Source organism: Homarus americanus, unplaced genomic scaffold (genome assembly GCF_018991925.1).
Source record: "Homarus americanus isolate GMGI-L3 unplaced genomic scaffold, GMGI_Hamer_2.0 scaffold45698, whole genome shotgun sequence".
Lineage (NCBI taxonomy): Eukaryota > Metazoa > Arthropoda > Malacostraca > Decapoda > Nephropidae > Homarus > Homarus americanus.
In genome coordinates, this window is record NW_024735554.1 from 15,241,475 (window position 1) to 15,258,193 (window position 16,719).

General features: G+C 40.6%; 1 protein-coding gene across 1 annotated transcript in view; it reads right to left on the reverse strand.

Moving 5' to 3' along the window:
- Positions 1-535: 535 nt before the first annotated feature.
- The window catches only part of LOC121871550 (protein vestigial-like), a 74,121-nt gene continuing 57,937 nt past the window's right edge, over positions 536-16,719 (reverse strand). The window contains exons 2-6 of the mRNA XM_042373994.1: positions 14,306-14,379; positions 13,833-14,053; positions 11,140-11,289; positions 9,901-10,018; positions 536-616 (exon numbers count right to left, since the gene is read on the reverse strand). Of these exons, the coding sequence (XP_042229928.1) occupies positions 564-616; positions 9,901-10,018; positions 11,140-11,289; positions 13,833-14,053; positions 14,306-14,379 (616 nt within the window). The 3' untranslated portion in view covers positions 536-563. The remainder of the gene's footprint in view (positions 617-9,900; positions 10,019-11,139; positions 11,290-13,832; positions 14,054-14,305; positions 14,380-16,719) is intronic.

Genomic DNA, 16,719 nt, shown 5'->3' on the forward strand with positions numbered 1-16,719 from the left:
TTGACAATAGGATTATACTTGAGCCGCCCATCATGGCACATAGAACTCTGCTGGACCTTAGTACAAATCCCTTTAGCAGTTACGTATTACACTAACATTTTCAACTGAGTAAAACGATGAGTATACAGTATACCTCTATATAAACACTTGTGTATAACACTCGAGTCAGTACATAGATTTTATCTGCTCTGCATCAGGAATATATTTTCACTTTGTTCTGTATAGTATCTCAAATATTTGGTACACGGAATTCAGTTTCTTTGACGCACATATTCATGCAAGGTTCTGTGTCACTGACACCTGCCTGCTCCCGCAGGTGGCACTGCTTCTCCTGCAGGCGTGGCACTACTCCCCCTACAGGCATGGCACTTTTCCTACTGTAGGCGTGGCAATACTCATTCTGCAGGCGTCGCAATATATATATATATATATATATATACATATATATATATATATATATATATATATATATATATATATATATATATATATATATATATATATATATATATATATATATATATATATATATATATACTGCTCACTAATATCGCCACGTGTCCTTAAAACCAGTAGAGATCTTTCGCTCCTTCCTGCGGCACCCCGGTCTCTAGACCTGCAGGAAAACATACATTGTAACTACAAAGTAAAAAAAAAATATATTAGTTTTTGGGAAAAACACAAAATAATTGTCCAAGGAAAGAGAACACAAACCTACAATTACTGTAATTTAACAATACTGTAAAGAAGTTTGTATATCATAGTCAAATTAGAAATTTTGTAGAGAGAAGACTGATGGTAGATAGACAGAATCCTATCAATTTTTATGATGACACGCAATTAAGACAATGATATAGGTTCAGCAAGGGAGATTTCCTTGATGTTTTCCGTGATATGGAGCATCCTCTTGACAGACCTGTTGGCTGTGGTTCACCTCCACCTCCCATTCATCACCTGATGATTGCTTTGAGATTCATCACAACGAATAGCTTCCGGGAAGGAAAGATTCTGGTTACTGAAAGAGTTATGGTAACGTGTTACTACACTTTCGTGTTTAGGGTCCATGAAGATCAAGTAGGTAAATGTAAAGAACGCTGACGCTTCTTTATTTTGAGTAATTTTCTTTAGGAAAACTAATTTGGTGTAATTTCAATATAATTGGATCAATGCTGAGTGCATCTTGATTTTAATGTATTAATAAAGGAAAGTGTTTTCTTAATCAGGGGAAATGTGGGGTTAAAAGAACAGAAAGAAACCTTACCGAACCTACTCAGGTTACCACGCCCTGCATTGATTCATCTTGCTTTGGTTATGAATATTGACACGTGTCCCGGATTATATCTACAATTTGTAGGTAATTTTTCTTCCTCTATGAATATCTTTGCTATCATATAACAACACAGCCACGTTGTAACACAGTACCGTGAAGCCTTATAATTTGTCGAGTCATAGTTGCCGCCATAATCTTATAACATTACTCTCGATGGTGATTGGCTGTTGTAATGGTGGAAATTAAACATGATTGGCTGGAATTTTAGTGCTCGAATCCTTGCTCGTAATTGAAGAAAATGAAACAGATTACCTGATCTGGGGTTCAAGCCGATGCTCTGAACATGGTTAATCCACTGCAGGAAATCTCGGATAGAGGAATCCCGATTCGCACGCCTGAGCCATGCTCAAATCCAAGGCACAAACTACCGTTCAAAATTCGGGCAGTAGAGGCCTCAGAATAAGACCCATCAACCAGCAGCTGCACACCCTGGCCAGCAGAATTTGATAAAATATAGAACGATCAGAACAAGAATTCCTACAAGGGCTCTCACCAGGCAACGACAACAACCATAGATGGTTCCCCAAAATTGCCAAATCTCAAAAAGCCAATAACCACCCCCGATCAATACGGCCAGGCAGCCAGGGTGTGGGAGTTATTTGTCGTAGCTACTCGTTCACATTAATAAGCGTTAGTTAGAATAAACGACAGTTCCACACACTCTAAGTGTTTTAATTGTTGCACCTTATACCCTCAATATTCTGACGTGAGTCTGCCTATGCGATACAATTACCAAATAATGGACAATCAAACAAAAATGATTTTATTGCATAAGTTCGTGACTATTTCTTGAAATATTGGATATTAACTTGTATTTGTATTTTCATCATAACTGCTTCAACAAAATAAGAAGACAACATTATTCTGCTGCGTAAATGGTCTGCAGTGATTCAACGAATCCAGGAAAAAAAGTCACAAGAAAAAAAGTCACAGAAAAAAGGCACGGAAAAAAACCTAACCTAACCTAACCTAACTTAATCTAACCTACGTGCAATGCCATCATATATATATTGTGTTGTCGATGTATAAAAGTCATGTGACTTTTTTCCTGTGATTTTATTTCCGTTCACCGATTCAACTATCAGCAACCCAAAGTAGGAGTTGGGTGGTGGAGGCAGGGAGGGTGGGGGAGTGGGGAGTCTAATGTGCACAATATAGAAGAAACATTATTACTTAAGACTTTTAAGCAAGAACCATATCGCCTTGCACAATAAATTGCACATTTAGTAATAATGACAAAATTAATAATACATTTTTTCCACATCTACTGTTTGGCACAACTGAATTATGTGATTGGCTGATGCCATACCGGGCTGCTGCCAACTGAACTAGTTTTGTTTACATAAAGTTTGTATTACAATAAATATGCGGTGCCCATTTCTTGAATGTTTTGAGTGCTAATTAATCCCTTCAGTATGATGTCTTCTTATATATATGTTATTCAGGTTACCGCTAAACGATTTTATTCAGTTGGGGAAGTTCCACTTCGTAGTCAAGGGATTAAACAAAATTTTCCTGCGTCTACAATCTATAGATTTAAACATATCCATAATCCATTTGCTCATAAATGCCCCCTTTTGCAAAGGAACACCTTACTTAGAACATGAATTCATTCCCCTCTCATCCTATTGTGACTTTAGTATTTTCATCTGGCTAGTGCTAGACAATTACACTCAGCTGAGAGACCCCGTCGGTATTGTTAAAGTTATATTGTGTATTGTAATCTTTCACAACTGATATACACGTCATCGGTCCCAGTATCCCGTCTCCCCCTCCCCCCTTACAGAAAAACACGTCCCCAGCAGACCTCTTCCTTCTCCTTCCATCTCACTAGCGAATGGTTCGAATTCACACTTCAGAGTTCGGGGTTCACATCACAAGGAGAGAGAGGATTAGCAACGTTGAGTGGTAAACGCGGGAGTGGAGCACACTATACTGTGCATCTTGACTGTGGTCGATTATGCTACTTGTTATCCTGAGGCTGTCCCATTACCAGGTATCGAGACAGGGCGTGTGGCGGAGGCGCTACTGGATATTTTCTGCCGGGTGGGAGTCCCGGAGGAGATAGTCTCGGACCGAGGATCCTAGTTCACATCCGGCATGATGAAATCGGCGACTATTGTCCATCAAACACCTGCTTACGACCCCTTACCATGCCATGGGAAATACTCTGGATGAGAAATTCAATGGGACCCTTAAATCCATGTTTAAACTTAAATGAATATGTTCTGAACAGCCTACCACCTCGAATCGATATTTTCTCGCAGACCTGTTCGCCCACAGAGAAGCTCAACAGGTGAGTTTAGGATTTTCCCCGTTCGTGCTACTGTACAGTCAGAGGGCCACTAACCATTTTGCGCCACCTGCAGATTGGCTCACGAGGAACTAAGAAAATCTCAAGGAGATAACAGATTCTACTATCGTAAAACTTCAGTCGATAGAAAATTTCATGTGGGGATATGGTATTGCTTAATTTGCCTACAGATTCGAACAAATTGCTCCTACAGTGGAAAGGTACTAAAAAGGTTGTTAGGAAGAGAGACCATATGGATTATGAAATCAGATGAATAGGAAAATTAATTTATTTCATGCCAATATGCCAATATGTTAGAGATACATTTCTAGGGTTGACAATACTTACAAGGCTTTTTTTTTTTAGGTTAAGGTGGGGAAAGGATGGAAGGTTTGCTGAGGCTCTTTGCACGGCCATACGTGAAGGATAGAGAGGTCACAACAGATAATCGTGGGGGGAAAGGTTGGAAAAGAAATTTAATGAGTTAAACAGAGGGGGACGACACCCCTTGTTTTACATATTACGGAATTTGTTGGTTAACTAAGCTAACCTAGGATTTAGGATGAGGTTGCACAATGGACTCACTAGATTGTGACTTGTTAAATGTGATTTTATATCATCTGAGTTTTAATCTAAGGTGGATCGTTGTGGCGGTCATACAGTAGAAGGGTTGCGGGTTGGGTTGTTGGAGTGCGGGTAGACTCTGGAGTCACCAGGTGTGGGATCGCCCTCCGTTGATGTCTTCCCCGCGTGAGTGGTCTGGGCTGTGAGGGTCTTCCAGGAGCTTTTCCCAAACCTTCTTCCCTAGGCAATGACGCCTGACGTTAAAGGTCTCCGTCTTTTTCCTAAAGTGGGTGGTCTCCACTGTCACCTGGTAGGGTGGCTCTTGGCCTCTGTCTAACCTCAAACACTTGCTTTGGAAGCTCTGTAGTTAGTGTAGTCTGGTCTTCCTGAGCTTCTGTTACCAGAGTGGAGGAAGGCTGTATTGTGGTGGAAGAATACGACGACGAGCAGGAACCGCGGCAGTCTCTACCTTCACTGGTCCAAAAGTAAACTCTCTAGATCGTCAGTGTTAGTGAAGAGCTTCACTCTGACCAACAACAACAGGTCAGATAGTTATTACAGAGGTTCAGTAAGATGTTGTCAGATAGTCTGGGAACTTATTGGAAGTACAATGTATTGTCTAATGGTAGACCCTGCTGACATATGGCATCGCAAAAATTGTGGCCAAGTTCCAGGTTGCTGATCTGACTTTCTGCCTCATTTACACACAATTGCAGGGCCTCAATTGTTTCTCTTACTATTGACAACACAACATACATATATTGTTTATTATTATTATTATTATTATTATTATTATTATTTTTTTTTTTTATTATTATTATTATTATTATTATTATTATTATTATTATTATTATTATTACATTTTCGCCCCCCAGGCTCCGATGTGGGTCAGGTCTCCGTACCCGGGTGGGCTAATCCCCCTAAAAAAATGTACAACAGGATGTTATCAGGATAAGGCCTTATAAAATGCCTATGCTATCAGAGACGAAGTGAACAAGGAGATAGTAGACGTGCGGAAAGCGGGCACCATCGAACCTTCAAATGGTGGATGTAAAAAAAAATGGCAATTTACATAGAATCTGTCTTAATTTCAGAACACTTAATGCCATTACAGTTTGTGATAGTAAACCATATCCTTGCTAGCCCCAATTATTTTTCTAAGGTAGACTTGTGTGAATGATATTGGCAAGTACTTCTAAGTGATGATACATTAGTAGGGAGTACATAGCCTTCCAGACAGATTTAGGTTTATTTCATTTTAGGTGTTTATATTTGGCCTAGTCAACGCTCCAGCTACCTTTAATAAGTTTATTCGCATGGTGTTCCAGGGGATAAAGAGAGTGCAACATTTTTTAGATGATCTGATAGTGTACACTCACACCTGGCGAGAACACTTAGATGCGTTACAGGACGTGCTAGAGCTTAAAGCCTTATAAATATTTTGTGGGAATGAATAAATTGGAGTATCTTGAACATAAAACCAGTAGAGATAATATGTGGCCCATGAGGAACAAAGTTGAGAAAATTAGTTATTCAGTTCGTCCTAATATGAAAACAGAACTTCAATCCGTCTTAGGTCGTATCCAGATAATACCAGAAATGTATACCCCATTATGCTACTGTTGCAGCACCATTGACGGAACTGACCAGAAAGAAGAAAGCTAACGTGTTGGAGCTGAGGAGAAGCCTTTCATATGTCGGAAGGCCTATTCTTCATCCGACCGTGCATTGATGCTGCCAGACCTTTCTAAGCCCTTCTACCTAATGATCGACGCTTCTAAGACGGGACTTTTGAGCGGTGCTTTTACCCGGGGAAAGAAGATACGCTGTTATCGAATTGGAATGCCTTGCAATTGTATGAGGATACAGAAGTTTTTAGGATATTTGTACTGAAGATCTATTGTTTTTGAAACTGACCACAAACTATTAGTTTATTTATAACATCTGTGTGCTTACTGTTAATTTTATTAAAGGTTCAACGTTGGTGCAGATTATTTAGTGTATGTGTAAAGAAAGTTTACAATTTTCTTTTCTAGGAAGGGGGGTGAAGGTGTGACATAGCTGGAACTGTCCAACTAGGCATCGGGTAGTTATATTAAATACTTGTGCTGATTGCTCACTTTCTTTCTCATGGTCGACGTGGGTAAGTGGAGGCAGATGGTAAGCGGCCGTCTTTCTGAGCTGGTCGGAGGTACAGTACACTCTCCCCCAAAAGTATCGGCCCTCCTGGGCCTGATGCATTTGGAAATGATCACAATAACACGTGTACAACAGTCTCGGTTCGGTTGGTATTTCTGATTGTGAGTTGCACCTTTCGTGCTTTCTTCTTGCACCAGTTAATCACCATGGTATCTGCATAATGTAATGAAATAGGATGAATTGTGATACCATATGCAAAACCAATAACTTCATGACTAACCCCGCTGATCTATGCACCTTAGATACTATTTCAGCTCTTGGGGATGGGTTGCCAAATAGGAATATAAAGTACTATATTTTCATGAACCGAGGTTACAGTGGACTCGCTTCGAACGAAATATGAAACACTATGATCCGATATTACAGTCATTTGCAAACATTGTGATTACAGTTGTATAATTACAATGACATTATGATCTGCTGCATTTCGATATTATTTCTACCTCAATTGATGAGGTAACAATTCTGAAAATAACTTATCATATCATGATTCGTGCTGGCAATGGAACATTATCTGATTCACACTACGAGACGATGTCTGTCGGTGCAAGCTGTGTTTTCCAATGAGTCTCAGGTACAATATAGTGTTGGTCATGGATTTCCAGCAGACAACACCCACTATTTGACTGCCGGTGACATATTTTCGCTACATTAATATCATTATTCTACTAAAGAAGGAGCAAGGTGATTCACCATAATTACAAATTTACAACAAATGCCAGAAAAAAATAACTGGCAACCTCATAGATACTAGGAAGGAAGGCCTACCAACATAATGCAGGAATCACAATTAGTGATCGGAAATATTCGTCCATTGTGACACACTGTATCGATGAGAAAAGGGCCGATACTTTTTGGGGAGAATGTACAAACGTCATCACTTTCCACTCGTGTTGGTTGATACCGGCTTGGGTGTGTTTGGGCTATGGATAAGGGTGGTCTGAGCCCAGAAGAGGAACTAAGTTCCAGAAACTGAGTGTCAGAGTCTCCAGCTACGACGCAAAATCCAGGGAGTGGAAAATGATCCAGCTGTGTGTGTGTGTGTGTGTGTCCTGACCAGACAGAAGACAGTGCTCTCAATGGGGAAGATTTTTCTTCTTTCATTAATTTTTCATTGTTATTGTAAGATGACTCGTAATTTTTATTTTCTCATTGTTAATGTAAGGTTGTGGGTATGGGTTATATTTATTTTATTTCGAGTTGTTTTGATGAAGATCCTTACCTCTTGATTATATGATTACTAGAGAACCTGTACCCCTTATTGATGGGCGTGCATTAATTCAAAGCATGGAAAACCGATTGACTTTGTTATTTGCTAATTTTGGAGAAAATTTTACTGAGGTAATTTTTTTACACTTCAGTCAAGGTGCTACCAAATCAGGTGTCATTTTTGACTGATATACCGGCTCCAATTCCATTAAAACTCACACAAAAATGAAGTGAGGTAAAAAGGCCGAGAGACCAATCGGCAAGGTCATTTGTCATGGCAAAGTTTCACTACTGTACCACAGTTATGGGCACAGTTAGTATCTTTTTTCTAGGTTAGAGCAGATCTTGCTACATTCAGATTCAATGACCTTATGAAACGATGCCAGGAAGTACCCAATGACTGTAAACTGATCGTAGATGGAGGCTCCGTCTCTCCCGGGAAAGCTGCATCTACAACCAGAAGTACTGTACCTTGGCCAATCTAACCTGTGATCATGAAGTAGCGGCTCGAGGCTACAAGGGAGGATGTAAGCGCATAATATAGAATTATAAATATTCAGAGGTCTTTCTCCTCCTCCTCCTCCACTTCTTTCGAGGGACTATTGTGTGGATGAAATAATTCAAGCGTTATCAAACACTGAAGAAGATAACCTATTGGGTTTCCATGCAGTGACTGAATCAAGTACAGCATCTTCTTTTCCTGGGTTTGGCAAGAAAGGAATTCAACAAACATCCGCACCTTATGAATGGTGTTGAGCGTAATGCCCAGCGGAGGATATGGGAGAGTTTGTCCGCCGCCTTTACTCTGCTCCTAACTGCTTTCCTGGTCTTAACAAAGCAAGGCTCAACTAATTCCGGAAGGGGTAAAAGGAGATGGGAAATCTTCCACTCACGAATGATTCTCTTAAGTTACATTACACAAGAGCAGATTACAAGGCAAAGTTGTGTTTGGGAGTTGACAACTGCAACAATTGTGAAAATGCTACACCGCCATCATCAACATCAGGATGAAAGGAAACTAGAGATGGACGCCAAGTACACTTCCTGCCATACCAGCTGTTTGTGTCATGATTGTAGCTTGTGGCAGCAACAAGAAATGCAATACTGCCAACTGGAAATGTTTCAAATCTTAACAGATGCATGTACAAAGTGTGATGCTCAAGGATGCTGCAGTTCTGCTGAAACGCAACTTGGAACATATCAAGTGATAACATTTGTAAATGTAGCCTGTTATGTTACACATTCATCTGTTGCGCTTGGTGATTAATACATGGTCAGAGTGCACCTTTATTACCATATTCTTACTCCTTGACCCTCAAAATATAGAAATTAACAGACAGATCAACTAAATCGCGCACCTGGTTGCAAATCAATGCCTGCAGTAGATTCACAATTTGATGATGTCATTTATAACATTTGATGTGATCTGTCTGAGTGACAGCCATCCAGGTGTTAATCCACTGACTACAACCTTGATATCCAGCAAGTTGGTTTGTATGGAACACACAGATGCCATCCAACCAAAATTTCAGCTTCCTTCTGGGGGTTGGCTGGCTGACTAGTGGGGGGAGGGGATGAGCGAGCGAGGCGTAGATTGGTTCCTGAGATGGATTTGTTGTTGATGAGTGATGGTGAGTTGTGTGTAGTGACTAATATTAACCAAATGCAGGGTCTTATTGTTGGAAGATGAACATCATAGGATAACACACATTAACAGTAAGACTGATTGAATAATAGCAGAATAAAGGAGGAGTTTGTGTTGATATATAAGTGTCAGGTAGTGGGAAAGGAACACCACAGCAGAACACATAATAGAGAGTGAAAGAGAGTGAAGGGAAAGTTTGTGTTGCTCTTGTTTTTGGCCGTTTTGCAACACAGGACAGATGGTTTGTAATATTCTGAGTAACGTGAGTTTGCCTATAATGACCTAAGGGGACTCTAATCTTACCTGTGATGACCTGACAGGACCTAAGCTTACTTGTGATGACGTGAGAGGATTTAAGCTTACCTGTGATGATCTGACAGGGACTAAGCTTACCTGTGATGACCTAAGATTACCTAAGCTTACCTGACATGAAAAAAATGTTTACTTGTGATGCCTGGCAATACGTAAGTTTAACTGCGATGATCTGAGAGGATCTGCATCTTATGATGACTTAAATTTACAGGTGATGACTTGTGATGGTCTAAATTTGCCAGTAATAAACTATGATGTCTAAAATATATATACCTGACTTAAATATATACGCATTTTCTTAAGATGTTTTAAAATGACCTGTGACTGATGACCTGGGTGGACACTGACCTGGTACGTTCGGATAGTGAGGCGCTGAATAGTTGGTGTCAAGGCCGTGGGAAAAGTCTGGACTGGTGAAAGCATCGTGGTACCTCGCCCCCCAGCTCTCAGGCTTGGCCATACCCATCTGTCGACACAAGTGAGATTTTAGACACACTACTGTGGTTAATACTTCTTTGTCGACAGGCCTCCTTACATATCTGTCGACATAACAGATTTTTTTTAGAATCATTTGTCGATGCAAGTGAGAATAACACTTATTTGTCGACACAGTTGGGATAAGACAGTGGTGGAGTTGGGTGTTTAATTTAGTGTGAGGTTGTGAGTTTAAATCTGATTGGGGTTGTGGGCTTAAAGCAGTGTGTAGGTAGCAGGTAGCGGAGCCATTTTCATAGGTCAAGAAGTGAAGACAATTAAAAAAGCTGAAATTCAATAGTTTATTCAATAGATGCACAATTAGCTCGTCGTGTGGAAAACGAGGTAATTGAATAGTGAGTCAGTCCAGAAGGTTGAATTATTGAGACAGAAAGTGCAAGTTAAGTTGTTCACCGTCACACCATAGTCAGTCAAGAGATAAAAACATTCAGCTTACTGGTTACCGGTTACACAAGCAAGGTGTCAATAGTGAGTGAGTCAGGTAAATAAACCATAGTATACTCCCTTAAACTATCCAACCAGGAGCGAACTCATAGCAATGGTTTTAAATTACACAAATTTAGATTTAGACGCGAGATAGGTAAACACTGGTTTGGAAATAGACTAGTGGATGAGTGAAACTTACCGAATATCTTCATTAACTCGAATGCGCTGGGTAGTTTCAAATATACTCGTATTGTAGGTTGGACGAATATATGATCGATAGGGTTGGGTGTAAACAGGGCTGCCTAGGATAGGCCAATAGGCCCCGCTGCAGTTTCCTCCATTCTTAAGTTCTTATGTTTTTATGTTCGTATGTTCACATCAGAGGAACGACTCAGTGTTCAGTAATGTGATTAGTGAGTCAGATAACCAGGAAACTATTTGGACTCTTCATGTAGAGGTAGTCAAGTGGTGTGATCTGACTAGTGTGACGCCAAGATAACAAATTAGTCAGGGATAGGGAGTCAGATTACCGAGTCCCAAACACAAACTGTTTGGTCATCTAGTAGGAAGTCAAGTCAACAGATTAAGAGTCAGGTCAGCAGGTATCCACTGGGGTGACTTGGGTCACCAAGTCAGCACACGGAGGTAAAGCAGTAGTGGACTCACTTGAGAGCCGACGGCTGTGACACCCGGGATCCTGGCCAGGTGAGGCTGGAGGGAGAGGGACGAGTACTGGTGGTAGGGACGTGAGGACGAGGGCACTGACGACATGGCCGCCTGGTACACGTCGTGCGCCATACTCCGGTGACCGTAAGCCTGTTGAGGGTCATGGTTGTCAGTTGTGGCATATTGAGGGTTATACTACTAATACTAATACTACTAATAATAAATCAAATCAGTGAATCCTTGAGCAAATGAAACGGTTACAATTGTAATAGTTCCGGGCCAGGGTTCGGTTGTCAAAGGTTTATAAGTTAATTTTGTCGCATACATGTCATCATTAGGTGACCTGCGAGTTACACCTTGCCATGGCCAGGGGTTTGTCCTGTTTAAGCAGCAGGCTAGACTGGTCTGATAGACCTGTGTAAATTTAGTGGGTCAAAATCCCGAGACTAGTTCGCACTTGTTTCGAACCCCGATGTATCCATAAATACAGTATTTGGTCTCTGTGCTTCGAATCCTCACAGAATATTGCCTCACCCACCCATCTTGATTTCTTCCAAGCACCTCTCTGTCGCTCTCTTTGTGGAGCAACTATAATCTATTTACTTAAGATAGACATCTGGGACGAACAAAAGGACGTTCGTGATTGGTGGACACAACCGGTAAGGGAAGGCGTGAGTTGGGAGTATGGAGAGGTGAGAGTTTAATCCGGTTACATACCATTCGTCGACCGGTTAGCACTAGTGAAATACTGTTTCGGGCACAGAGCACGACTATCTTATTCCATCCTTGTCCTCTCGTTATCTCTTGATTCCTTGGGGTTTCTATCACTTACAGTGATTTGCTAATATACATTAGACTAATAGTGTATTCAGTATTTAATAACAAATAATGCAGGTACAAATTGTTACAGTTCATTTACAAACCCTAATTTACAAGGCTAGTGTACGTGAGTGTTTCTTCGCCAGTGGTCCGGTTCCAGACGAAACCTTCTAATTAACTGAATCATTGATCGTGAACACCCCTGTGACCGTCTGGACACCGAGCATCGCTTACCTTTTTATAACACTGTTTAATCTATTTAAATTTTTCTAGGCCACCAATATATTTTAAAGCCCTTTTTCACCTCTTTGCCTTCAGAAATTATTCCAGATTGAAACTAGTTGCTCATATAACTTTCGATATTCGTATATACAGAATATTAAGGAAAATCACGAGGAGCTGTACATTTTCTGAGTTCCCAGTCTTTTATCACCCAATCAACAGCTTTCTTCACTACGTCTCTAGGCTCCAGATGTATGTTTAACAGTATTTGGGCTTGTCATACAGTCTTCTTTTTCAAATGTAACGTAATATAGAGTGAGTAACCTATGTTAACTTCGTGGGGGAATTCTGTCCTTTGTATGATATTGCTCATTCGTAAGGAGTCATCAGTTGAAACTGCAGTTGTTCCAGGCGTCTTCTTCTAAAGATGATGACCATGTTTTTGCTGGCACAGAGAACGAATCTGCCTTGACTTATGACATTAACAAGGAACGCTTCACACCATGTCCCGTTCAGGTGCTCCGAAAACTCCGTCCCTTCAAGACATATTAAAGTACTGTACTTATATGACACTTATTCTCATACTCAGTTACACCTTGTGATTCTCGAGGATTTTGGTCAGTTGATGAATTATGTTTTGGCCAGGACATTTTTCCCTGAGTTCTGATTCGTGGGCTCTCACAAACCACTTTATACCTTGACTTTAGTGAACAATTAAGTAGTGTCGTATTATTCTTTCACCTAGTCTTGACTCTACTGATTCTGCTGCTCATTCGTTTATCATCCACGATCACCTACGGCATAACTTTATTTGTACACAACATAATTTTATTTTTACACAACATAAATTTTATATTTACACAACATAATCATATATTTACACAACATGTTTTATTATACACTCCAGTGGACCTCCAAGTCCCGATTGAGTATTGAAGTTATTGGAATTATTCAGTCGGTTACACAAACTCCATAGTGAAGTATCAGCGCCACCATGTTACCTATGAAAATCATCGTTCACCATCAAGTGGCTGGCTCGTGGATAGAGCAATGTTTAATCTACCTGTTGCTGTCCCAGGAAGTCTGTCTCTCACTCCTGTATTTCTCAACAATGAAGATCAGCATTAATTTATGAGCTATTGAAGACCTGCGTTAGCATATATAATAGTGAAGACCAGCATTATTAGAAACAATATTAGGCTGAAAATGAACATTAACATCGGTAACAGCAATATATTTAGAACATTCCTCAGCGATGTAAATATCAATATTGAATATATAACTCGCAATAACATATCTTGGCTGTCTTAATAAGATATACAAGTGTCTGTCTTATTATGGGTTTGACTTTCAAAACATTGTTATAGTAAAGAGAGGAAACAGTATTGACTTCCTTACTCTTGTAGTTAGATCACCCGAAGATAAACCCCAGGTTATATCACCTGATGATTAATCACCTTAACGCTAACCTAATTGAATTTAGGTAGCGTTAGGGTGCTTTCTTATCAGGTGAAATAAGTTAGGGCTAATCCTCAGGCGATCTCTATAGAAAGTAACATCAGTATATTGTAGGGAATATTGGTGTTAGTGTCAAGTTCTCTTGTGAAATTACAGGGTTTAAGCACCGGCAGGTAAACATGTACACAACCTACCTGCGAGGACAAGGAATAAGCAGCCCAGGGGTCAGGCGCGGGGGGCTGGAGGGGGTGGAGTCCTGCGTGGTAGGGGTCATACAGCTCAGCCGGCGATGCCCCTAAGTGACCCGCCAGACTGGGAGGCCGAGACGATGACGACGAGGAGGACGATGACGGTACCTGGTAGTTACTGTTCCAGAATGACGGAGGGAAGTTTCTGGACGACATGGGAGACGACGCTGTAACGAGAAACACGAGACCTTGATGATTCTGGTTCACATTCAGTGAGACTGACATGACAATTGTGATTCAATTATATACTTTTAACCTTCTATATGAATAAGACACTTTTGTATAGTAAAGTATATTGTATTCTGTGTAATGCGTATTGTCATTTTTTCTTATTATTATATCTTTATCTACACAACATCAACAACAATAATAATAACAGTGAGAATATCAGTGCGTGGTGAAGCATTTTTTGATGTTACCATATTGTCCAGGGTCAACATAGGAGAGAATGTCGGACATGGCCAATGGTACTACAAACCCTTCAAGGACCTTGCTGAAAGTTGGAGTAAGGCAAAAGGGTCTAAGGTCGTCTATAGACTTTTTAGTGTTGGGTTTAGGTTTCTTAGGTACTACCCTCTATTATGTTACCCACTTTCAGATTCTTGAGGCCCACCTGTCCACCACCGCGGACATCGATGAAGAGATTCAACATCGGATCAGATGTGCATCTCAAGCCTTTGGCAGACTCCGTACCCGTGACTTCAGCTGTAGGGAGCTGAAATTATCTACAAAGTTGAACGTACAGGTATATCGAGCAGTGGTCCTCCCCACCCTGCTATATGGCCGTGAGACATGGGTTACATGCAGGAGGCACCTCAAAGCACATGAAAACTTTCACCAGCGAAGTCTACGTTCCATCCTCCGAGTTCGCTGAGAAGACAAAAGAACAAATGCCAGTATTTTCGCTGACTCCAACTGTAGAAACATCGAGGCTACCTTTATCCATGAACGACTACGTTTGACTGGCCATGTTATCCGCATAGACGACAAAGCAGCTACTTTACAGTCACCTAACGAATGGTAAACGAACACAGCCGGACAACGAAAAGGGTATAAGGATAGTCTTAAGACAAACCTGAAAAAATGCCAAATCACCTGGGAGACAATCACGCCACACCCTAACGCTTAGAGGAGCACCACACAAGGAGTCAATACTTTCGAGTTAGCCCGACTGCATACCGAGGTGGACAAGCGCCAGAGCCGGAAAGGCGCTGCCGCCGCCCCTCCCGCACTAGAAGTAGCCCTCCACACGTGCAACATCTGTGGACAGCCCTGCCGATCCCATATCGACCTCTCGAGTCACCTCAGAACTCACCAACGAAGGTGACATATTTAAAACTCATATCATTGTATCATAGCTCGATGATCGTTATATTCGATTCCAAGTGACAGCAAATTAGTAGTACGAGTTGTGTGGTGTGGTGTGATTTAGTTTATGGTGTCATGTGTGTGGTGTGGTGTGTGATGTGGTGTAGTGTGGTATAGTGTGTGGTTGATGCGATAAAACGTTGTGGGGTGTGGTTTTTTTTTTTTTTTTTGCCGCGGACAACAGCTAAAAGGATTACAGATAGAGACCACAACGGTGTTTATCAGACCCCAGTGATCAGGATATTATTCAATGTTACAAACAATTTTCTTAGGTACTAGTGATATGAAAAGCCAATACTAAACACTTATTTGGTATTTCTCTTAATCTTGATAAACAATTATATTTTGCTGTAGGGGGATTAAAAATTTCCTTTTACACGTTTGTTTCATTTTCATGTGTAGAAAAACTACTGGCTGTGATTTTTTTTTCCATATATCAATCATATCTTACAAAGTTATGAGAAATATTCACTTTCTAATTATATGGGCATGCAAGATTATTCTCTCCCCCTCCTACTCCACATATCAAGAGGCGCTCTACACACTGACCCTCTCGGCTTCCTCCGACCATCACCACGACCTCATTTGGAAATTTGACGAGAAGCTTCTGCACCATCCTCAACACAGGCCCCTGCTTCAACCCGAGATCCCTCGTCCGCGAATTGCTGTTCGACACCACAACCGCAACCAGCCCATTACGAGCACTGATCGCTGTAAGAACAGCCCAGTCCCAACCATTGTAAAAATTATTCACAACTCGTAATGAACCAGTGTGTGTTCACTCCCAGTCAATCTTACCTTTTTGCACTGTCTCTATGTTGAGATGCCCTGTAGTATAACATTCTCCGCGCCTAGTTATTATATATCATATTTGTATCACTTATGTTACTTGTATATTATTTGTCAAACAAGTAACCCATTCCCCAATTATATAACGGTATATTTTCAGTCTTATGGCTGCCATTTTCTTTCAATAAACCGTTAATCATCATTATTATTATTACTATTATTATTATTATTATTATTATTATTATTATTATTATTATTATTATTATTATTATTATTATTATTATTATTGTTATTATTATTATTACACACACACACAAACACACACACACAAACACACACACACACACACTAGGGAGTGGAATTTTCAACTGTGTATCTGCGTGGAGCAACAACCCGTGTTGACAGCTTATGGGGTCAAACCCTGGACCAGCCAACACTGCAACAATCACCACCAACTTCCTCCAACAATGTGTCCGCTAAGTAAACTTGGCCCTGAGATTATCCAGATTACGCCTTCCTCACGCTGTCCCGCACGGATAATTCCATAATCCCTGTGATAATCCGGGAGATAATCGTCCCGAAATTTATGCAGAAACAGTAAATTAAGACGTGAGTAGTGGTTGTTAGCAGGTGTTAAGTCGTCCAAGGATTAAGGAGACAGACACCAGGAACGCTT